Here is a 26015-nt window from a genome sequence, read left to right on the forward strand (position 1 = left end):
CAGTGGAAGTCTCCAAGGAGGGAGAGATGACATCTCCACTAGGTCTGCATACCAGATCCTGCAAGGCCACGCTGGGTGCAATGAGGATCACCAATGCCCTCTCCTTTTTGATTCGAGCAATGACCCGAGGGAAGGAGAGCGAACGGAGGAAATAGGTATGCAAGACTGAAATTCCATGGGACCCGCCAGAGAATCTATCAGTACCGCCTGAGGATCCCTCGACCTCGACCCGTACCACGGGAGCTTGGCATTCTGATGAGATGCCATGAGGATCCAGATCCGGCTGTCCCCATTTGAGAATCAAGCTGGAAAACACTTCTGGATGGAGTTCCCCACTCCCTGGAGTGAAAGGTCTGCCTGCTCAGAAAATCCGCTTCCCAATTGTCCACTGCTGGAATGTGGATCGCAGATAGACAGCAGTTGTGGGTCTCCGCCCACTGTATAATCTTGGCTACCTCTGTCATGGCCAAGGAACTCCGAGTTCCTCCCTTATGGTTGATGTAAGCCACTGAAGTTATATTGTCCGATTAGAACCTGATAAACCGGGCCAAAGCTAACTGAGGCCAGGCCAGAAGAGCATTAAAAATTGCCCTCAGCTCCAGAATGTTTATGGGGAGAACAGAACTCCTCCCAAGTCAATGTTCCCTGAGCCTTTAGAGAGCCCCAGACTGCTCCCCATCCCAGCAGGCTGGCGTCCGTTGTCACAATCACCCAGGTGGGTCTGCAAAAGCAGGTTCCCTAGGAGAGATGATCCTGAGACACCCACCAAAGAAGAGAATCTCTTGTCGTCTGATCTAGATGTAATCACGGAGACAGATCTGCATAATCCCCCCGTTCCATTGACTTAGCATGCATAACTGCAGAGGTCTGAGGTGGAAACGGGGCAAACAGAATGATGTCCATGGCAGCTACCATCTGACCGATTACCTCTATACATTAAGCCACTGACGGCCAAGGAGAGGACTGAAGGGCCAGACAAGAGTCAAAGATATTTGATTTTCTGACCTCTGTCAGAATATTTTCATCGATAGGGAATCTATTATGGTTCCCAAGAACACTACCCTTGTAGCTGGAATTAAGAAACTCTTTCCTAGATTCACCTTCCATTTGTGAGAGCGCAGAAGGATAACAACATCTCCGTGTTGGAGCTCGCTTGTTGAAAAGATGGCGCCTGAACCAGGACGTCGTCCAGATAGGTTGCCACCGCAATGCCCCTCAACCCGGAGTACCGCCAACAGGGATCCCAGGACTTTTGAAAAAATTCCTGGGAGCGGTGCAAGGCCGAATGGAAGAGCCACAAACTGAAAGTGTTTGTCTAGAAAATGCGAACTTCAGAAACTTGTGATGGTCCCTGTGTATGGGAACATGCAGGTACACATCCTTTAAACCTACTGTTTGTCATGAATTGACCCTCTTGAACCAAGGGAAGATATGGAACGAATAGTTTCCATCTTGAAGGATGGTACTCTGAGGAATTGTTTAGACTTTTGAGGTCTAGAATTGGTCTGAAAGTTCCCTCTTTTTTGGGAACCACGAACAAATTGTAGTAAAAAACCCAGACCCTGTTCCTGCATTGGAACAGGAACTATCACTCCTAGTGCGGAAAGGTCTCGAACACAGTGTAAGAATGCCTCTCTTGAGCTCCAATTTGTATCCCTGGGGACACAATGTCCACTGTCCAGGGATCCTGAACACCCTGAACCCATGCCTGAGCAAAGAAGGAAAGTCTGCCCACCACAAGATCCGGTCCCAGATCGGGGGCAGACCCTTCATGCTGACTTTGAGTCAGTAGTGGGCTTCTTAGATTACTTTCCCTTGTTCCAAGACTGGTTGGATCTCCAGGAAGGCTTGGACTGTTCCTGCTTTGTAGAGGGGAGAGGAAGGCTTACCCTTAAAGTTTCGAAAGGAACAAAAAATTACTCTGACATCCCTTCTGCTTATTCCTCTTATCCCTGAGGGAGGAAATGACCCTTTCCTCCCGTAATGTTGGAAATAATTTCCGCCAATCCCGGCTCAATCAAGGTCTAACCCTTGTAAGGAATCGCCAAAAGCTTAGACTTAGACGGACACATCCGCAGACCAGGATTTCAACCATAAGACTCTGCGGGCCAGTACGGCAAACCCAGAAATTTTAGCTCCCCAGCTGATAACCTGTAGGGAAGCATCCGTAATAAAGGAATTGGCAAACTTAAGGGCTTTGATCCTATCCTGGATCTTTTCAAGGGGACTGTCTGAATAGAATCAGACAACGCATCAAACCAGTATGCCGCCTCACTAGTGACGGTAGCAATACACACCGCAGGTTGCCATTGTAAATCCTGGTGTACATACATCTTTCTCTTGTAAGGTGTATCCCAGTCCACGGATCATCCATTACTTGTGGGATATTCTCATTCCCAACAGGAAGTTGCAAGAGGACACCCACAGCAGAGCTGTTATATAGCTCCTCCCCCTCACTACCATATCCAGTCATTCTCTTGCAACTCTCAACGCGGCATCGGAGGTAGTAAGAGGAGAGTGGTGAAAAATAGTTAGTTTATTTTCTTCAATCAAAAGTTTGTTATTTTAAATAGTACCTGAGTTGTGGCTATTTTTTCTCAGGGCAGAGATAGAAGAAGAATCTGCCTGAGTTTTCTATGATCTTAGCAGGTTGTAACTAAGATCCATTGCTGTTCTCACATATGTCTGAGGAGAGAGGTAACTTCAGAGGGAGAATGGCGTGCAGTTTACTCTGCTATAAGGTATGTGCAGTTATAATTTTTTCTAGGATTGGAAATGCTAGAAAATGCTGCTGATACCTGATAAATGTAAGTTAAGCCTGAATACAGTGATTTAAATAACGAGCTGGTATCATGCTACCATATCATAATACCCTTATAGAAATGCTATATAAAACGTTTGCTGGCATGTTTAATCGTTTTTTATATATGCTTGGTGATAAAACTTTATTGGGGCCTAATTTTTTCCACATGGCTGGCTTTATTTTTGCCTAGAAACAGTTTCCTGAGGTTTTCCACTGCTGTAATATGAGTGGGAGGGGCCTATTTTAGCGCTTTTTTTGCGCAGTTAAAATTACAGACTGAGACATCCAGTTTTCCTCAGAAGTTCCCTGAATGCTACAGGACAAAAATCGTTTATTGGGGAAGGTAGGAGCCACAGTAGAGCTGTGGCAGTTTGCTGTGACTGATAAAAAACGTCTGTCGTTTTTTTGATCCGTTTTTTGAACTAAGGGGGTTAATCATCCATTTGCAAGTGGGTGCAATGCTCCGTTAGCCTATTACATACACTGTAAAAATTTTGTTTGTGTAACTGCCTTTTTTCACTGTTTTTCAAATTTTGACAAAATTTGTTTCTCTTAAAGGCACAGTACCGTTTGTTATATTTGCTTGTTAACTTGAATTAAAGTGTTTTCCAAGCTTGCTAGTCTCATTGCTAGTCTGTATAAACATGTCTGACATAGAGGAAACTCCTTGTTCATTATGTTTAAAAGCCATGGTGGAACCCCCCTCTTAGAATGTGTACCAATTGTACTGATTTCACTTTAAGCAATAAAGATCATATTTTGTCTTTAAAAAATTTATCACCAGAGGAATCTAACGAGGGGGAAGTTATGCCGACTAACTCTCCCACGTGTCAGATCATTTGACTCCCGCTCAAGGGACACACACTGAAATGGCGCCAAGTACATCTAGGGCGCTCATAGCATTTACTTTACAAGACATGGCGGCAGTCATGGATAATACACTGTCAGCGGTATTAGCCAGACTACCTGAATTAGAGGTAAGCGAGATAGCTCTGGGGTTAGACGAAATGCAGAGCATACCTGACGCTTTAAGAACCATGTCTGATACTGCCTCACAATATGCTGAAGCTGAGGAAGGAGAACTTCAGTCTGTGGGTGATGTTTCTGATTCAGGAAGGATACCTGATTCTGATATTTCTACATTTAAATTTAAGCTTGACCACCTCCGCGTGTTACTTAAGTAGGTTTTAGCTGCTCTGAATGACAGTGACACAATTGCAGTTGCCAGAGAAATTGTGTAGACTGGATAAATACTATGCAGTGCCGGTGTGTACTGATGTTTTTCCAATACCTAAAAGGTTTACAGAGATTATTACTAAGGAATGGGATAGACCAGGTGTGCCGTTCTCTCTCCCTCCTATTTTTAGAAAAATGTTTCCTATAGACGCCACCACACGGGCACTTATGGCAGACAGTCCCTAAGGTGGAGGGAGCAGTTTCTACTTTAGCAAAGCGTACTACTATCCCTGTCGAGGACAGTTGTGCTTTTTCCAGACCCAATGGATAAAAAAATTGGAAGGTTACCTTAAGAAAATATTTAGTCAACAAGGTTTTATCCTACAGCCCCTTGCATGCATTGCCCCTGTCACTGCTGCTGCTGCGTTCTGGTTTGAGTCTCTGGAAAGAGGCCTTAAAGGGTAGCGACTCCATTGGATGACATACCTTGGCAAACTTAGGGCACTTATGCTAGCCAATACTTTTGTTTCTGATGCCATTGTTCATTTGACTAAACTAACGGCTAAGAATTCTGGTTTTGCTATACAGGCGCGCAGGGCGCTATGGCTTAAATCATGGTCAGCTGACGTGACTTCAAAATCTAAGCTGCTTACATTCCCTTCAAGGGGCAGACCTTATTCGGGCCTGGTTTGAAGGAGATTATTGCTGATATCACTGGAGGAAAAGGCCATGCCCTTCCTCAGGGACAGGTCCAAATCCAGGGCCAAACAGTCTAATTTTCGTGCCTTTCGAAACTTCAAGGCAGGTGCGGCATCAACCTCCTCTAATGCAAGACAAGAGGGAACTGTTGCTCAGTCCAAGGCGGTCTGGAGGCCTAACCAGACCTGGAACAAAGGTAAGCAGGCTAAAAAACCTGCTGCTGCCTCTAAGACAGCATGAAGGAACGGCCCCTATCCGGTAACGGATCTAGTGGGGGGCAGACTTTCACTCTTCGCCCAGGCGTGGGCAAGAGATGTTCAGGATCCCTGGGCGTTGGAAATTATATCTCAGGGATATCTTCTGGACTTCAAAGTTTCTCCCCCAAAAGGGGAGATTTCACCTTTCACAATTATCTGCAAACAGATAAGAGAGAGGCATTCTTACACTGTGTACGAGACCTCCTAGTTATGGGGAGTGATCCATCCAGTTCCAAAAGAGGAAACAAGGACAGGGTTTTTACTCAAATCTGTTTGTGGTTCCCAAAAAGGAGGGAACCTTCAGACCAATATTGGATCTAAAGATCTTAAACAAATTCCTCAGAGTTCCATCATTCAAGATGGAAAACTATTTTGTACCATCCTGCCTATGATCCAGGAGGGTCAATACATGACTACAGTGGATCTAAAGGATGCTTATCTTCACATTCCAATACACAAAGATCATCATCGGTTTCTCAGGTTTGCCTTTCTGGACAGACATTACCAGTTCGTAGCTCTTCCTTTTGGATTAGCTACAGCCCCAAGATCTTCACCAAGGTTCTAGGGTCGCTTCTGGCGGTTCTAAGGCCGCGGGGCATTTCGGGTGGCCCCTTATTTAGACGACATCCTGATACAGGCGTCAAACTTCCAGATTGCCAAGTCTCATACGGACATAGTACTGGCATTTCTGAGGGTCGCATGGGTGGAAAGTGAACGAGGAAAAGAGTTCTCTATCCCCACTCACAAGAGTTTCCTTCCTAGGGACTCTGATAGATTCTATAGAAATGAAAATTTACCTGACGGAGTTCAGGTTATCAAAGCTTCTAAATTCCTGCCGTATTCTTCATTCCATTCCGCGCCCTTCGGTGGCTCAGTGCATGGAAGTAATCGGCTTAATGGTAGCGGCAATGGACATAGTGCCGTTTGCACGCTTACATCTCAGACCGCTGCAACTATGCATGCTCAGTCAGTGGAACGGGGATTACACAGATTTGTCCCCTCTACTAAATCTGGATCAAGAGACCAGGGATTATCTTCTCTGGTGGCTATCTCGGGTCCATCTGTCCAAAGGTATGACCTTTCGCAGGCCAGATTGGACAATTGTGACGACAGATGCCAGCCTTCTAGGTTAGGGTGCAGTCTGGAACTCCCTGAAGGCTCAGGGATCGTGGACTCAGGAGGAGTCACTCCTTCCAATAAATATTCTGGAATTGAGAGCGATATTCAATGCTCTTCAAGCTTGGCCTCAGTTAGCAACTCTGAGGTTCATCAGATTTCAGTCAGACAACATCACGACTGTGGCTTACATCAACCATCAAGGGGGAACAAGAAGTTCCCTAGCGATGTTAGAAGTCTCAAAGATAATTCGCTGGGCGGAGATTCACTCTTGCCACCTATCAGCTATCCATATCCCAGGTGTAGAGAACTGGGAGGCGGATTTTCTAAGTCGACAGACTTTTCATCCGGGGGAGTGGGAACTCCATCCGGAGGTGTTTGCACAAAGTGGTTCATCGCTGGGGCAACACCAGGAGTTGGATCTCATGGTGTCTCGACAGAACGCCAAGCTTCCTTGTTACGGATCCAGGTCCAGGGACCCCAAGGCGACGCTGATAGATGCTCTAGCAGCGCCCTGGTCTTTCAACCTGGCTTATGTGTTTCCACCGTTTCTTTTGCTCCCCTCGACTGATTGCCAAGATCAAGCAGGAGAGAGCATCAGTGATTCTAATAGCGCCTGCGTGGCCACGCAGGACCTGGTATGCAGATCTAGTGGACATGTCATCCTTTCCACCATGGACTCTGCCTCTGAGACAGGACCTTCTACTTCAGGGTCCTTTCCACCATCCAAATCTAATTTCTCTGAGACTGACTGCATGGAGATTGAAACGCCTGATTTTATCAAAGCGTGGTTTCTCCGAGTCAGTCATTGATACCTTGATACAGGCACGAAAGCCTGTCACCAGGAAAATTTATCATAAAAATATGGCGTAAATATCTTTACTGGTGTGAATCCCAAGGGTTACTCATGGAGTAAAGTCAGGATTCCCAGGATATTATCTTTTCTCCAAGATGGTTTGGAAAAAGGGATTGTCAGCTATTTTCCTTAAAGGGACAGATTTCTGGTCTGTCTATTCTTTTGCACAAGGCGCCTGGCAGATGTTCCAGACGTTCAGGCATTTTTGCCAGGCATTGGTTAGAATCAAGCCTGTGTTTAGACCGGTTGCTTCCGCCATGGAGCTTAAATTTGGTTCTTAAGGTTCTTCAAGGAGTTCCATTTGAACCTCTCCATTCCATAGATATCAAAACTTTTATCTTGGGAAAGTCTTCTTTTTTGGTAGCTATTTCCTCTGCTCGTAGAGTCTCCCGAGTTATCTGCCTTACAATGTGATTCCTCCTTATCTGATTTTCCATACGGATAAGGTTGTCCTGCGTACCAAACCTGGGTTTTTACCTATCAGCTATCCATATCCCAGGTGTAGAGAACTGGGAGGCGGATTTTCTAAGTCAACAGACTTTTCATCCGGGGGAGTGGGAACTCCATCCGGAGGTGTTTGCACAAGTGGTTCATCGCTGGGGCACACCAGAGTTGGATCTCATGGCGTCTCGACAGAACGCCAAGCTTCCTTGTTACGAATCCAGGTCCGGGACCCCAAGGCGACGCTGATAGATGCTCTAGCAGCGCCCTGGTCTTTCAACCTGGCTTATGTGTTTCCACCGTTTCTTTTGCTCCCTCGACTGATTGCCAAGATCAAGCAGGAGAGAGCATCAGTGATTCTAATAGCGCCTGCGTGGCCACGCAGGACCTGTATGCAGATCTAGTGGACATGTCATCCCTTTCACCATGGGACTCTGCCTCTGAGACAGGACCTTCTACTTCAGGGTCCTTTCCAACATCCAAATCTAATTTCTCTGAGACTGACTGCATGGAGATTGAACGCCTGATTTTATCAAAGCGTGGTTTCTCCGAGTCAGTCATTGATACCTTGATACAGGCACGAAAGCCTGTCAACCAGGAAAATTTATCATAAAATATGGTGTAAATATCTTTACTGGTGTGAATCCAAGGGTTACTCATGGAGTAACGTCAGGATTCCCAGGATATTATCTTTTCTCCAAGATGGTTTGGAAAAAGGATTGTCAGCTAGTTCCTTAAAGGGACAGATTTCTGCTCTGTCTATTCTTTTGCACAAGCGTCTGGCAGATGTTCCAGACGTTCAGGCATTTTGCCAGGCTTTGGTTAGAATCAAGCCTGTGTTTAGACCGGTTGCTCCGCCATGGAGCTTAAATTTGGTTCTTAAGGTTCTTCAAGGAGTTCCATTTGAACCTCTCCATTCCATAGATATCAAACTTTTATCTTGGAAAGTTCTTTTTTGGTAGCTATTTCCTCTGCTCGTAGAGTCTCCGAGTTATCTGCCTTACAATGTGATTCTCCTTATCTGATTTTCCATACGGATAAGGTTGTCCTGCGTACCAAACCTGGGTTTTTAACTAAGGTGGTATCTAACAAGAATATCAATCAAGAGATTGTTGTTCCATCATTGTGTCCTAATCCTTCTTCAAAGAAGGAACGTCTATTACACAATCTAGACGTGGTTCGTGCTTTGAAGTTTTACTTACAAGCTACTAAAGATTTTCGACAAACATCTGCTTTGTTTGTGGTTTACTCTGGACAGAGGAGAGGTCAAAAGGCTTCGGCAACCTCTCTTTCTTTTTGGCTAAGAAGCATAATACGCTTAGCCTATGAGACTGCTGGACAGCAGCCCCCTGAAAGGATTACAGCTCATTCCACTAGAGCTGTGGCTTCCACCTGGGCCTTTAAAAATGAGGCATCTGTTGAACAGATTTGCAAGGCGGCGACTTGGTCTTCACTTCATACCTTTTCAAAATTCTAACAAATTTGACACTTTTGCTTCTTCGGAGGCTATTTTTGGGAGAAAGGTTTTACAGGCAGTGGTACCTTCCGTTTAAGTACCTGCCTTGTCCCTCCCTTCATCCGTGTACTTTAGCTTTGGTATTGGTATCCCACAAGTAATGATGATTCCGTGGACTGGATACACCTTACAAGAGAAAACACAATTTATGCTTACCTGATAAATTTTATTTCTCTTGTGGTGTATCCAGTCCACGGCCCGCCCTGTCATTTTTAAGGCAGGTAATTTTAAATTTAAACTACAGTCACCACTGCACCCTGTGGTTTCTCCTTTCTCTGCTTGTTTTCGGTCGAATGACTGGATATGGTAGTGAGGGGAGGAGCTATATAACAGCTCTGCTGTGGGTGTCCTCTTGCAACTTCCTGTTGGGAATTGAGAATATCCCACAAGTAATGGATGATCCGTGGACTGGATACAACCACAAGAGAAATAAATTTATCAGGTAAGCATAAATTGTGTTTTTTGAGCAACCCTTCTAACTTCTTAATCCATAGGATCTTTAAAGGAACAACTATCCTCTATGGGAATAGTGGTTCTCTTAGCTAAAGTGGAAATTGCCTCTTCCACCTTGGGGGAACGTCTGCCAAGACTCCTTGATAGAGTCAGCAATAGGAAACATCTTCTTAAAAATAGGGGATGGAGAAAAAAGGGATACCAGGTCTCTCCCATTCCCTAGCAATAATCTCTGTAGCCCGATCTGGTACAGGGAAAACCTCCACCATGGAAGGTACATCAAAATACTTGTTTAGCTTGCTAGACTTCTTAGGATTGACTACGGCCGTAGTGTCGGAGTCGTCCAAGGTAGCCATAACCTCCTTAAGTAACAAACGGAGGTGTTCCAGGCTTAAACCTGAAGGATACAACTTCAGCATCAGAAGAAGGAGTTACACTGTCTGAGTCTGAGATTTCACCCTCAGATGCTTCCAAAGTATCTTCCTCCTCAGACTTCTGGGAGGGAACATTCGAGATAGCCACGACTGTGTCAGAAGCCTTACTCACTGATTCTTTACATTTCCTCTTGCGCTTTCCCTGCAGCATGGGAAATGCAGAACAACCCATCAGATACCGCAGAGGACATGAGGCTAGCGATGTCTTGCAACGTAACTCCAGGTGGCGTTAGAGAGGAAGTGCAGGGCACTGCATGTGTGGGCAATAAAATTTGGGACACTTGAGGAGAAAGCTGCGGGCATATATTGAACATTGTCATTAGACTCCTGTACAGCATCCCCCTCAGACAATGTTGGCTCAGAAAAAAAGTCTATCCCTGTAATTTTAAGTTCTCTCAATACATGAGGAACAAATGGGATTGGTGGTTCCACATTAGCATCAAAACATAAAGAACAAGTAAAAATTTTGCAGGGCCTCTTGGTCCATCTTAACTCACAATGAAGCACAGAGAAAAGCTGTCCGGTCCTAACAATGCTATATTAAGCGTTTATCATGCGCTTTCCCTGTCTCCAAAAACGATGTCACCCCTCCGATCACAGGAAGTGAAGGGGAAAAGGCGTGCAACAGCAAATTGCCGCCTTAGCTAGCCCCGCCCATCGCGGGCTTCTAAAAATTAACCTCCCGGTCAGCAAAATGTACTTTAAAGTCAAGCTGGGAGAAGTGAAAACCACACAAACATGAGACTCATTTGATACTCTTCAGCCCCAGTGCCTGCCATTACTACCTTTCTTTTATATGCTCCCCCAATTATATAGGAGAACGTCTAGTGTCCCATAATGGTAATAAAGTGCCCAATTTTTCCTGCCAGGCAGCAAGGCAGCTCACTAGGTTTGAGAGGTATGATCCCTCACATGGACCTGTGGAAGAAAAAAAGTAAAGACTGAGTAATCTTACTCAGGCTTTCAATGTTAGGACAGCATTAAATACAAAGGAGGTGAAGTGAGGATGTTACCCCCACAAGTTCCCATTGCTTTAAAAGCCACCACTGCTCTACTGAAGAGACCGACATGGACTACGGCTACACCCCAGGACAAAGCAGAACAACTTGCCTGCTGAAAAATAACAAAATCTTTCTTGAAGAATCTTCTTTCAAACACCTAAACTTTACCACCTGCTTGCTAACGTATGCAAAGAGAATGACTGGGGTTGGAGGGAAGGGAGGTGATATTTAACAGCTTTGCTGATGTGCTCTTTGCTGCCTCCTGCTGGGCAGGAGTGATATTCCCAATAGTAATTAGATGATCCGTGGACTCAACGTGTCATTAGAAAGAATCATATTTTATGTAAGAACTTACCTGATAAATTAATTACTTTCATAATGGCAAGAGTCCATGAGGCCCACCCTGTTTTTGGTGGTTATATTTTTTTGTATAAAAGCACAATGCTTTTTTACTCCTTTTTATACCTCACTACTTGGCTATACGTTAAACTAAGGTGTGAGTGTGGTGGGAGGTGTATTTATAGGCATTTTGAGGTTTGGGAAACTTTGCCCCCTCCTAATAGGAATGTATATCCCATACGCCACTAGCTCATGGACTCTTGGCATTATGAAAGAAATGAATTTATCAGGTAAGTTCTTACATAAATTATGTTTTTTTTGGGTGTTTTTTTTTAGAATGGGGGGGGCAGCAAAAGAGCTAAATGTTCTTCTAAGGGCAATGCCCAACTAAATGTTCTTTTCAGGGCAATCTTTAGAATAGTTTTTTTAGATAGCCTTTTTTTGAGTATTGGGGGTTACTTTTTAGTGAAAGAGCTAAATCACTTTAGGGCAATGCCCTACAAAAAGCCCTTTCAAGGGCTATTGCTATAGTTTAGTTTTAGTATAGGTTTTTATTTTTTTATTGTTTAAGTGGGATGGGGGTTTTCTTTTATACAGGTGGTGAGAGTCCACAATGCTTTACTCTTAGGAATTACTTTTCTCAACCACTAGGAGGAGGCAAAAATTTCTAAACCCCAAGAGCTCTATAAAACCTTTCCCACCTCACACGCACCTCAGTCTTTACTTTGTCGCCGCTGACGGTAGTTGAAGAATGAAGATGTTTTGATTCTTCAGAAAGAGGGGTTTTCAGTCTATGTTGAGGCCCTGTTTCCCCTAAGGGTATGGGTTCTGATTCTTTTTTCACCTCATGGAAATTTTTCATAAACCCTCTATAATTGGTTGGTTGCATGGACTTGTCTTTTGCCTTTTATGGATCTACAATATATTCTTTTTCCATAACCTTTGCTGATATGTTTCAGTACTGGTTTGGCTGTCTGCTGCTTGATTGCTAGTGGACGTTTGTCTATTGATAAGTATCTTTTTATTAACATTTAGACACTCCTATTGCTTTGTTATGGGCACTTTGTGATTTTATATATATATATATATATATATATATATATATATATATATATATATATATAAAAATCAAATCACAGGTGCATAAGTAGCATATATATCTTTCAAATAGAGACCACACTCACTGGGCTTACTTTATGATAACAATCACTGATTTATTGTTGTGACGTTTCGGGGTATCCCCCTTTCTCAAACATAAACACTGCTTATGTTTGAGAAAGGGGGAGACCCCAAAACATCACAACAATAAATTAGTGATTGTTATCATAAGGTAAGCCCAGTGCCAGTGAGTGCGGTCTCTATTTGAAATATATATATATATATATATCCCTGGGGCATATCTTTTTCACTTGCTGTTTTGAATGCGTTTGCTTTTTTTGGGGTTACGCACATCAGATTTATGCTTATATACATATATATTTATATGTTAATATGTGTATACACACATATTAACACATAAATATATATTAATTATTAATATACATATATATTTACACTTTGCTGCCATTGCTGCGCTACTTACCCCATGCGCTGAGGTAGACACTTCATGAGAACATGGCTCCCATTGGAGCCTATGGAAGTGTGCTCTCGTAAGTGCAATGTTTTCCTGCATTGCGCTCAACTTGTAATACCATCGCATATAAGCTTGAGCTGGTAATTTAGGGATATTTAGCTCTCCACTTATAATCTGGCCCATAGTCATTTCTTTCATGGTGGTCAGACACCACGAGACCCCACCATTGTGTTTTTCTAGGGTTAGTTTTTTTCTTCAGCACATCTTTTTTCCCCCTGCTCCTTTTATTTCTTTTCCTTACCTCACTTGCTTGGCTATACATTAGAATGAGATATGTATGAGGTGGAAGAGGTTTTATGGAGCTTTTGGGGTTTGGGAATCTTTGCCTCCTCCTAGTGGTAGAGAACAGTAATTCCCAAACATAAAGGATCATGAACTCACTACCATGAAAGAAATGAATTTATCAGGTAAGCATGAATTTGTTTGTTTCATTGTAGGTTTTTTATTTTCTGTAACAGTAGTTTTTTTATTTTCATGTAATGATAGGTTTTTATTTTTTTGGTAGCTTAGGGGGTGTTAGGTTGGGGACTTAGCTGGTTTAGTGGGTTTAGATGTTAATGGGTATTTTGCGATGGGGGTTGTGGTGGTTTAGGGGTTAATAGTGTAGAGGGGTATTTTGCAATGGGGATTGTGGTGGTTTAGGGGTTAATAGTGTAGTGTGGTATTTTGCAATGGGGGTCGTGGGGGTTTAGGGGTTAATAGTGTATTGTGGTATTTTGTGATGAGGGTTGTGGCGCTTTAGGGGTTAAAAGTGTAGAGGGGTAGTTTGTGATGTGGCAGTTTAGGGGTTAATAGAGTAGTTTAGTGCAACTGTTTCCTCCGGTCAAACTCATTACACAATCTTTTAGGTCGCGTAAAAAGTTAGATTGTTAATCGTGCAATTGTGTTCCAGCGATTGCATTTACTTTTGCATTTATGCTCAACATTACCCATGGTAAATATGGGAAGTGTAAATTACTGCAAATTTCACGGAAACTAAACATAAACTTGTAATATGGATTGGAGAGTAAAAACATTGCAATCTATGCCACACTTTTAAATTATATTCTTGAGTTTTGCTTATTCAGTAAGCATGGTTCCCTATGACTTTGTAGTCATCTGACCCTAAGAACCAAGAAAGCTTGGGAAGGGAGTTGCATTGTAGAAAATGAATTCACTTTTTTTTGTAAATAAAGACTAATCTTTATAACTGTAATTTAGATATGTTTTTTTTTTTAGAAGTTTTAGAGTAGCTTTGTGTATAAACTTCATTACCCTAGGTGTCATTCCTGTGCTTTAAACACAGTGTGAAGCAACACAGATGATTATTGTTGCCTAGGGTTTACTAAACTTTGGGTAAATAAGCTTGAATCTAAGTAGGTAATCTTCCTGCGCTAAAGATCAGGAAACCTGAATCTAAAGCTGAAACTTTTCAGGTGGGTAAAGTTAATTAATAATTAGAACCATGAAATTGATATATAAAATCTATCTAATAATTTACTGTCTTTAAATTTATATATATATATAATAAATTTATATAAAAATCTGTTTAAAAAAATTCCTTTATTTAATATAATAGTTGTTTAAAAACATCTAAATCTCTTAAAATCGTTTGCTATATAATTATACACACAATCTCCGTTTTTTAAAATAAAAATAAAAACTATAAGACAAAAAGCATAAATGGTTAGTACACACAGTGAATTAGTAAGAAATGGTTAAAGGCACAATTAAGCATATCCTAAAAATACGGTTAAGCACTTCAAAGAGAACTTAAAAAACTAATGAAATGAAAACATTATTGTCCATCTCACATCGGATAAACAAATTGGATTCACACTAGCAGCAACAGAGAGGATGCAAGTAGCAAACTGATAGCGTATTGCACACAGCGAGGAGACAACTATTGTTCTTTAAGAATAAAAGCCACAAGCAAGCTGTTTGCAGTAAAGCATAAAAAGCAAGAGCTAGAGCAGAAAAAATGATTAGTCCTTGAAAATGTTCTTTCTGTGCACAGATGAAGTTTTGTAGAAAATAACGGAAGCAATGTGAATATCGTCTCTTTTTAGATTTCGTTCAAAAGTACCTTATGCTGTCACATACAGCTGGATGCCTTCTCGGAGTTTGTTTTAGATGTTCCGATCCTGACTTCTTCACACAGGGAATAGTAAATGGACCTTCTGCTTTTCGGCTTAAAGGTAAAACCAGGTTACCTTAAGCTGGTTGATGATAGCTGAAGCGCCTTGTGGATTACAGCTGAAGCGCCTTATCTGGCGTTTAAAACAGGGTATATTCCGTCCGGGCTCTTCCTTACTGGGTAAACACAACTGATAGTCTGACGTCACAGACTACGGTGGCCTAGATGGGCCAAAAAACAACGCGTTTCGGTAGTTGAGAAAAGGTCTACTACCGAAACGCGTTGATTTTTTTTGGCCCATCTAGGCCACCGTAGTCTGTGACGTCAGACTATCAGTTGTGTTTACCCAGTAAGGAAAAGCCCGGATGGAATATACCCTGTTTTAAACGCCAGATAAGGCGCTTCAGCTGTAATCCACAAGGCGCTTCAGCTATCATCAACCAGCTTAAGGTAACCTGGTTTTACCTTTAAGCCGAAAAGCCAGAAGGTCCATTTACTATTCCCTGTGTGAAGAAGTCAGGATCGGAACATCTAAAACAAACTCCAAGAAGGCATCCAGCTGTATGTGACAGCATAAGGTACTTTTGAACGAAATCTAAAAAGAGGCGATATTCACATTGCTTCTGTTATTTTCTACAAAACTTCATCTGTGCACAGAAAGAACATTTTCAAGGACTAATCATTTTTTCTGCTCTAGCTCTTGCTTTTTATGCTTTACTGCAAACAGCTTGCTTGTGGCTTTTATTCTTAAAGAACAATAGTTGTCTCCTCGCTGTGTGCAATACGCTATCAGTTTGCTACTTGCATCCTCTCTGTTGCTGCTAGTGTGAATCCAATTTGTTTATCCGATGTGAGATGGACAATAATGTTTTCATTTCATTAGTTTTTTAAGTTCTCTTTGAAGTGCTTAACCGTATTTTTAGGATATGCTTAATTGTGCCTTTAACCATTTCTTACTAATTCACTGTGTGTACTAACCATTTATGCTTTTTGTCTTATAGTTTTTTATTTTTATTTTTAAAAAACGGAATTGTGTGTATAATTATATAGCAAACGATTTTAAGAGATTTAGATGTTTTTAAACAACTATTATATTAAATAAAGGAATTTTTTTAACAGATTTTTATATAAATTTATTATATATATATATAAATTTAAAGACAGTAAATTATTAGATAGATTTTATATATCAATTTCATGGTTCTAATTATTAATTAACTTTACCCACCTGAAAAGTTTCAGCTTCAGATTCAGGTTTCCTGATCTTTAGCGCAGGAAGATTACCTACTTAGATATTAACCTTTCATCTTTTCTCTGGGGAGTTTTGATATCAACCTGTTTTCTTGAGGTGAGGTATTTTTCCTTTTTTTCAGCGCTCTCTCATTCTTCTATTTTAAATAAGCTTGAATACTCAGTTTTACAAAATGTGCATTAATGAAATATATAAGCCTTTTTATTTAGTATAAGGAAAGTTTATGTCGTCTCTATCAAGAATAAGGATTTGTTGTTTTGTAAACCAAACTTGATGTTCACATTTAGGGCTAGATTACGAGTGGAGCTGTACTTTCCGCTCCTGCTCACGTGTTAACTTCACTAGAAGTAAGCTTTCTGCACGCATCGGGTTGTACGCATATAACAAGTTGAGAATTAAAAGTTTTCCCACGAGCGCTAATCTAACGTGAGCAACTTTGAATATTGTGACCTTGTTAACATATTCCCCATGGACTTCGATGGAGCCCACATAACATTTTGGCTTATTTGGTATTGAAGACCAATCATTTTGAGTACCTTACTGCAACAACTGTTTTATTAACTGTATACGTTTTATTTTCTTTGCATAGGATGAAACCTAACTTATATAATTACTTGTACTTAATCCTCATATGAAAAATAAATGATATACAATTGTGATTTTATTTGTTTACAGAACTTTATTTGGAGCTCTTAACCTTCATCTGGGAGGGGCTCCTGAAGGTCCAGCTGGAACTGGAAAAACTGAAACTACTAAAGACTTGGCTAAGGCAGTGGCTAAGCAGTGTGTTGTTTTCAATTGTTCTGATGGATTGGATTACCTGGCTTTAGGAAAATTCTTTAAGGTACACTGTGCAAGTTTTATTACACTAGTAATTTAAATATTCTGAGTTTCGTCATGCACACCTTTTATTGCTAAATGTAAGACGTACCCTTGTTTTAGTAAATCAATAGATTTGCATGTGTCACTTATAAACTCATCTCACGTTCCATTCTTTCCTTCCTACAGATTTTTCTGTTTTCTCTCTTCTCTCTTACTGCCTGATTTAAAGGTTTCTAGTGAGATTCTTTATTATATGAGACCCATCAGGGATTGATTTAGAAACAATTTTTACCTTTGTAATTGTGCATTTCATTAAGGGGAGTTTGCTGATATTCTTTATGTGAAGGAGAGACACTTAAATTACAATATCGTGCTCAGTAAAATAAGTTGATGATTTCTCCCCATGCTGAAGAGTTTTTGAAAAATTGGGCCCCTACTCCTCCCACTTTCTCTCTGTAAACCCCAGGCTCTTTATCTGTCTCTATACCTTCCCACTACCCCTCTCCCTCTTCTAAACCACACTTTATATCAAGCAGTTGCAGAACTGCATGTGCATTATGTGAATACATCACAGTGAATGGATTCACAATGAATAAGATACTTTCACAATGTCACTGTATTCATCTGGGATTGAGATTGTTAACTATTCTAGCAGCAGATTGTCATGGGGCCCCAAGATCTCTGCATAGTTGTACATTGTTGTATGTTCTATTAATATTGATTTGTTTTAGGGCTTACTTTCATGTGGAGCTTGGGCCTGTTTTGATGAGTTTAACAGAATTGACTTAGAGGTGCTCTCTGTGGTTGCTCAGCAAATTCTCACCATCCAAAGAGGTACACTACTTTTCTCATATTGCATCTTTTTTCTCTGTTAAATACTAATAGTATATTTTTTGAAAATATTTGCTTTTTGTGTGTTTTTAATTAAAGGTATCAGCACAGGATCTAATCTGTTAATGTTTGAGGGTACAGAACTAAAACTGGACCCCACATGTGCAGTCTTTATTACAATGAATCCTGGATATGCTGGACGTTCCGAGCTACCAGACAATCTTAAGGTATTTTCCAGTCTGATTATCACTTGTTCTGGAAATCTATAAGAATGTGACAATAACTCTTATATAATAGATGTTTGTACACTAGAAATATAATGGTGATCTCTGAATGTATCTTATGTCTACTGATGGTTATCAGCAATGTAACACACACACATAATATACAATTATTTAAAAAGTCAGTATCTGGAGTTTTGTTCTGCTCCATTCAACTGTAGTAATTGTTTTTCTTCAGCCCACATTCTATATAATCACAAATGGAATACAGTTTTTTTCTATTAAACTAATCTCAGGGCCAATAAGGCAAGCATTATATGATGCTAATATGCAAATACTTGTTAATAGTGTAATATAAACAACTTGTGAAATTTCCAATTTATTTCAAAGTTCAATCATTTAAACCATGTTCAAGTCTCCTTATTACGATGCAGTTTTAACCCTGTTTCTGTAGCATATTTTAACAAGGGTATCCAATGACAAAAACATTAAAAAGGTCAGGCCAGTCTAAGCATCATATTAAGTGGTAGCAGCAGAGATAATCAGACAAAGTAATGTGTTTAGGTAATCTAAGGTTATTATTACTATTATTATTGTGTTAAGAATTTAAGTAAAAGAGAACTTGTACTCAACAATTTTCTATTGTACCTAGGAAAGTGAAACATTTAAACATGCTGAAAATATTTTCTTTTTCTTGAAAATGTGAGGTGGAGATTTTAAAGTTAAATTGAGCCTAACACAAGAGTATCAGTTCAGTACTTGCAGATAATGCTTACTGTCTGATAGCTCTGTATGGTGGAGTGGGACACACATATACAAGCCTTACAACAAAAAATGTTTATTCACAGCAGGAATAAAATATAAAAAAACCTGTAGTATATTTTGTTATGCCATTTTTTATATTAAACAGAAGTTACTACAGTATATTTTTAATGGAAAATCTAGTTGTAACACAAGTGTAAAGTAATACTTATATATTTCAAAATAAATTGTATTTCTCTTGTAAGGTGTATCCAGTCCACGGATCATCCATTACTTGTGGGATATTCTCCTTCCCAACAGGAAGCTGCAAGAGGATCACCCACAGCAGAGCTGTCTATATAGCTCCTCCCCTAACTGCCACCCCCAGTCATTCTCTTGCAGCTCTCGACAAGGGAAGTAGCTAGAGAGATGTGGTGACTTAGTGTAGTTTATCTTCAATCAAAAGTTTGTTATTTTTAAATGGTACCGGAGTTGTACTGTTTTTACCTCAGGCAGAAATTAGAAGAAGTGTTTTGCCTGAGGTTTTTGATGATCTTAGCAGGTTGTAACTAAGATCCACTGCTGTTCTCACACATAACTGAAGAGTATGGGAAAACTTCAGCTGGGAGAACGGCCTGCAGAATCAACTGCCTTGAGGTATGTTCAGTGTATTTTTTTCTAGAGAGATAATAAGAAGTCTAGAAAATGCTGACAGTGCCTGATATATTTGAGTTAAGCCTGATTGCAGTGATTTAATAACGACTGGAATCATGCTTGCAGTAAAGGGTAATTTTCATGTTAATTGCTCTTATGGCTTAGTATGTGAAACGTTTACATGAGTTATAAGGAACGTTTTTTACTAAGGGTGATAAATGTTTCTTTGGGGCCTAGTTTTTCCACATGGCTGTTATTTGACTCCTAGGAGTAGTTTTTTAGGCCCTCTGACTTTCAGTGCATGGTGGGAGGGGCCTATTTTCGCGCTCTAATTGCGCAGTAACTTTTAAACTCTGAGACATCCAGCTTCCCTGAAGGAGTCCCCTGACATATTGGACCTCTGTAAAGGGTTTTTGTGCCTACAAAAGTCATTTTATGGGAAGGTAGGAGCCACAGTAGAGCTGTGGCAGTTTGCCTGTGACTGTTATAACGGTTTTACCATTTTTTGGCTTCGTTTTTGAGCCTGAGGGGTTAATCATCCATTTGCAAGTGGGTGCAATGCTATTTTACCGTAGTACATACACTGTTAAAATTTCATAGAGTTAACTGCTTTTTTCACTGTTTTGCAGTTTTTGTGTTTGTTTTTTTCTCTTAAAGGCACAGTACCGTTTTTTATATTCTGCTTTTTCACATTAATTAAAGTGTTTTCAAAGCTTGCTGGTCTCATTACTAGTCTGTTAAACATGTCTGACATAGAGGAAACTCCTTGTTCATTATGTTTGGAAGCCATTGTGGAACCCCCTCTTAGAATGTGTACCAAATGCACTGATCTTACTATAAGTTATAAAGGTCATATTCTGGCTTTAAAAGATTTATCACCAGAGGAAACTGACAAGTGGGAAGTTATGCCGACTAACTCTCCCCACGTGTCAGAACCTTTGACTCCCGCTCAAGGGACGCCCGCTCAAGAGGCGCCAAGTACATCTAGCGCGCCCATAGCGTTTACCTTACAAGACATGGCGGAAGTTATGGATCATACCTTTACAGCGGTATTGTCCAAACTACCAGGGTTACAAGGAAAGCGAGACAGCTCTGGGGCTAGGAGAAATACAGAGCACTCTGACGCTTTAGTAGCTATGTCTGATATCCCCTCACAATATGCAGAAGCTGAGGAAGGAGAGCTTCTATCTGTGGGTGATTTTTCTGACTCAGGGAAGATGCTTCACCTGATTCTGATATGTCTACATTTAAATGTAAGCTTGAACACCTCCACGTGTTGCTCAGGGAGGTTTTAGCTACTCTGGATAACTGTGACACCATTATAGTGCCAGAGAAATTGTGTAGATTGGATAAATACTATGCAGTGCCTGTTTACACTGATGTTTTTCCAATACCTAAGAGGTTTTCAGAAATTATTACTAATGAATGGGATAGACCAGGTGTACCGTTCTCTCCCCCTCCTGTTTTTAAGAAGATGTTTTCCATAGATGCCGCTACACGGGACTTATGGCAAACGGTCCCTAAGGTGGAGGGAGCAGTCTCTACCCTAGCTAAGCATACAACTATCCCCGTCGAGGACAGTTGTGCTTTCCTAGATCCAATGGATAAAAAGTTAGAGGGTTACCTTAAGAAAATGTTTATTCAACAGGGTTTTACTGTCCAGCCTCTTGCATGCATTGCCCCTGTCACTGCTGCTGCGGCCTTCTGGTTTCAGTCTCTGGAAGAGGCTCTACAGGTAGGAACCCCATTTGATGATATACTTGACAAGCTTAAAGCTCTTAAGCTAGCCAATTCATTTGTTTCTGACGCCATTGTTCATTTAACCAAACTAACGGCTAAGAACTCAGGTTTTGCTATACAGGCGCGTAGGGCGCTATGGCTTAAATCCTGGTCAGCTGACGTTACTTCAAAGTCTAAGCTTCTCAACATTCCCTTCAAGGGGCAGACCCTATTCGGGCCTGGACAGAAGGAGATCATTTCTGATATTACTGGAGGAAAAGGTCATGCCCTTCCTCAGGATAGGTCCAACAAATTAAGGACCAAACAAACTAATTTTCGTGCCTTTCGAAACTTCAAGACTGGTGCGGCATCAACTTCCTCTAATACAAAACAAGAGGGAAATTTTGCCCAGTCCAAGCCGGTCTGGAGACCTAACCAGGCTTGGAACAAAGGAAAGCAGGCCAAGAAGCCTGCTGCTGCCTCTAAGACAGCATGAAAGATCAGCCCCCGATCCGGTAACGGATCTAGTAGGGGGCAGACTTTCTCTCTTCGCCCAGGATTGGGCAAGAGATGTCCAGGATCCCTGGGCGTTGGAAATTGTGTCCCAGGGATATCTTCTGGACTTCAAAGCTTCTTCCCCAAAAGGAAGATTTCACCTCTCACAATTATCTGCAAACCAGATAAAGAGAGAGGCATTCTTACATTGTGTTCAAGACCTCCTAGTTATGGGAGTGATTCACCCAGTTCCAAAGGAGGAACAGGGGCAAGGCTTCTATTCAAATCTCTTTGTGGTTCCCAAGAAAGAGGGAACCTTCAGACCAATCTTAGATCTCAAGATCCTAAACAAATTTCTCAGGCTCCCATCCTTCAAGATGGAGACTATTCAAACCATCCTACCTATGATCCAGGAGGGTCAATATATGACTACCCTGGACTTAAAGGATGCTTATCTTCACATTCCGATACACAGAGATCATCATCGGTTTCTCAGGTTCACCTTCCTAGACAGGCATTACCAGTTTGTGGCTCTTCCCTTTGGGTTAGCTATGGCACCAAGAATCTTTATGAAGGTTCTGGGGTCACTTCTGGCGGTCCTAAGGCCGCGGGGTATAGCAGTAGCCCCTTACCTAGATGACATTCTGATACAGGCGTCGAATTTTCAAATTGCCAAGTCCCATACGGACATTGTTCTGGCATTCCTGAGGTCTCATGGGGGGAAAGTGAACGAAGAAAAGAGTTCTCTATCCCCTCTCACAAGAGTTTCCTTCCTGGGAACTCTGATAGATTCTGTAGAAATGAAGATTTACCTGACAGAGGCCAGGTTGTCAAAACTTCTAAATTCCTGCCGTGTTCTTTATTCTACTTCTCGCCCTTCAGTGGCTCAGTGTATGGAAGTAATTGGCTTAATGGTAGCGGCAATGGACATAGTGCCGTTTGCCCGCCTACATCTCAGACTGCTGCAACTCTGCATGCTCAGTCAGTGGAATGGGGATTACACAGATTTGTCCACCCTACTAAATCTGGATCAAGAGACCAGGGATTCTCTTCTCTGGTGGCTATCTCGGGTCCATCTGTCCAAAGGTATGACCTTCCGCAGGCCAGATTGGACAATAGTAACAACAGATGCCAGCCTTCTGGGCTGGGGTACAGTCTGGAACTCCCTGAAGTCTCAGGGATCGTGGACTCAGGAGGAGGAACTCCTTCCGATAAACATTCTGGAACTAAGAGCGATATTCAATGCTCTTCAGGCTTGGCCTCAGCTTGCTGCGGTCAGGTTCATCAGATTTCAGTCGGACAACATCACGACTGTAGCTTACATCAACCATCAAGGGGGAACAAGGAGTTCCCTAGCAATGTTGAAGGTTCCAAAGATAATTCTATGGGCAGAGATTCACTCTTGCCATCTATCAGCTATCCATATCCCAGGAGTAGAGAACTAGGAGGCGGATTTTCTAAGTCGACAGACTTTTCATCCGGGGGAGTAGGAGCTCCATCCGGAGGTATTTGCACAGTTGATTCAACTTTGGGGCAAACCAGAACTGGATCTCATGGCGTCTCGTCAGAACGCCAAGCTTCCTTGTTATGGATCCAGGTCCAGGGATCCCAAGGCAGCACTGATAGATGCTCTAGCAGCGCCTTGGTCCTTCAACCTGGCTTATGTGTTTCCACCGTTTCCTCTGCTCCCTCGTCTGATTGCCAAGATCAAGCAGGAGAGAGCATCAGTGATTTTGATAGCACCTGCGTGGCCACGCAGGACTTGGTATGCAGATCTGGTGGACATGTCATCCTTTCCACCATGGACTCTGCCGCTGAGACAGGACCTTTTACTTCAGGGTCCTTTCAACCATCCAAATCTAATTTCTCTGCGTCTGACTGCTTGGAGATTGAACGCTTGATTTTATCAAAGCGTGGTTTCTCCGAGTCGGTCATTGATACCTTAATACAGGCGCGAAAGCCTGTCACCAGGAAAATCTATCATAAGATATGGTGTAAATATCTTCATTGGTGTGAATCCAAGGGTTACTCATGGAGTAAAGTCAGGATTCCTAGGATATTATCCTTTCTCCAAGAAGGATTGGAGAAGGGTTTGTCAGCTAGTTCCTTAAAGGGACAGATTTCTGCTCTGTCTATTCTTTTACACAAACGTCTGGCTGAGGTTCCAGATGTTCAGGCGTTTTGTCAGGCTCTGGTTAGAATCAAGCCTGTGTTTAAACCTGTTGCTCCGCCATGGAGTTTAAATTTAGTTCTTAAAGTTCTTCAAGGGGTTCCGTTTGAACATTTGCATTCCATAGATATTAAGCTCTTATCTTGGAAAGTTCTGTTTTTAGTAGCTATCTCCTCGGCTCGAAGAGTTTCGGAGTTATCATCTTTACAATGTGATTCCCCTTATCTCATTTTCCATGCAGATAAGGTAGTGTTACGTACCAAACCTGGTTTTCTGCCTAAGGTGGTATCTAATAAAAATATCAATCAGGAGATTGTTGTTCCGTCACTGTGTCCTAATCCTTCTTCAAAGAAGGAACGTCTATTACACAATCTTGACGTGGTTCGCGCTTTAAAGTTTTATTTACAAGCTACTAAAGATTTTCGTCAAACATCTGCATTGTTTGTTGTCTACTCTGGACAGAGGAGAGGCCAAAAGGCTTCGGCAACTTCTCTTTCTTTTTGGCTAAGAAGTATAATCCGCTTAGCTTATGAGACTGCTGGCCAGCAGCCTCCTGAAAGAATTACAGCTCATTCTACTAGAGCGGTAGCTTCCACTTCGGCTTTTAAGAATGAGGCTTCTGTTGAACAGATTTGTAAGGCGGCGACTTGGTCTTCGCTTCATACTTTTTCTAAATTCTACAAATTTGATACTTTTGCTTCTTCGGAGGCTATTTTTGGGAGAAAGGTCTTACAGGCAGTGGTGCCTTCCGTTTAAGCGCCTGCCTTGTCCCTCCCTTCATCCGTGTCCTATAGCTTTGGTATTGGTATCCCACAAGTAATGGATGCTCCGTGGACTGGATACACCTTACAAGAGAAAACAAAATTTATGCTTACCTGATAAATTTATTTCTCTTGTGGTGTATCCAGTCCATGGCCCGCCCTGTCATTTTAAGGCAGGTGTTTTTATTTTTAAACTACAGTCACCACTGCACCCTATAGTTTCTCCTTTCTCTTGCTTGTCTTCGGTCGAATGACTGGAGGTGGCAGTTAGGGGAGGAGCTATATAGACAGCTCTGCTGTGGGTGATCCTCTTGCAGCTTCCTGTTGGGAAGGAGAATATCCCACAAGTAATGGATGATCCGTGGACTGTATACACCACAAGAGAAATAAATTTATCAGGTAAGCATACATTTTGTTTTAAAATTTAATTATACTTTGTATAGTAACAGTTTAATATGCACTAGTTAATCTGTTAAATGTAGTAATCTTTTTTTTAATATCATTTTTAAAATATTTTGTTTTCTTAATTTTTATCTCCAGGCTCTTTTTAGAACAGTAGCTATGATGGTGCCGGACTATGCCATGATAGCCGAAATAGTATTATATTCCTGTGGGTTTGTTAAAGCTCGACCTTTGTCTGTTAAGATTGTAGCAACATATCGACTTTGTTCAGAACAGTTATCCTCCCAACATCATTATGACTATGGAATGAGAGCAGTGAAATCAGTGCTGACTGCGGCAGGCAACCTGAAGGTAAGGCCATTAGATTCTAGCTATTAGCTATTAGAATATGATACTATCACCACCTTCAACACAGGCAAACCTGAAGGTAAGTCCAACAGATACTAGCTATTAGAATTACATATCACCATATTCAATTCAGGCAAACTGAAGGTAAGTCCATCAGATACTAGCTATTAGATTATGATATTATCACCACCATCATCACAGGCAACCTGAAGGTAAGTCCATCAGATGCTAGCTATTAGATTATGATATTATCATCGCCATCTGCACAGGCAAACTGAACGTAAGTCCATCAGATGCTAGCTATTAGATTATGACATATCACCATATTCAACTCAGGCAACCCGAAAAGTAAATGCATCAGATGCAAGCTATTAGATTATGGCACAATCCTCACAATCACTGTAGGCAACCTGAAGGTAAGTCCATTAGATTCTATCTATTAGATTGACATATCACTACATTCACACAGGTAAGTCCATCAGATGCTAGCTATGAAAATAACATATCACCATATTCAACGCAGGTAACCTAAAGGTAAGTCCATCAGATGCTAGCTATTAGAATATGACACTATCATCACCATCAACACAGACAACCGGAAGGTAAGTCCATCAGATGCTAGCTATTAGATTATGACACTATCATCACCATCAACACAGACAACCGGAAGGTAAGTCCATCAGATGCTAGCTATTAGATTATGACACCATCATCACCATTACTGTAGGCAACCTGAATGTAAGTCCATCAGAGGCAATT

The 26015-nt window shown here is 41.4% G+C and overlaps 1 protein-coding gene across 1 annotated transcript in view; it reads left to right on the top strand.

Moving 5' to 3' along the window:
- The window catches only part of DNAH7 (dynein axonemal heavy chain 7), a 784664-nt gene that overhangs the window by 214214 nt on the left and 544435 nt on the right, over positions 1–26015 (top strand). The window contains exons 23-26 of the mRNA XM_053698573.1: positions 16768–16936; positions 17646–17748; positions 17845–17972; positions 25047–25259. Coding sequence (XP_053554548.1) covers positions 16768–16936; positions 17646–17748; positions 17845–17972; positions 25047–25259 — 613 coding nt within the window. The remainder of the gene's footprint in view (positions 1–16767; positions 16937–17645; positions 17749–17844; positions 17973–25046; positions 25260–26015) is intronic.

Source organism: Bombina bombina, chromosome 1 (genome assembly GCF_027579735.1).
Source record: "Bombina bombina isolate aBomBom1 chromosome 1, aBomBom1.pri, whole genome shotgun sequence".
Lineage (NCBI taxonomy): Eukaryota > Metazoa > Chordata > Amphibia > Anura > Bombinatoridae > Bombina > Bombina bombina.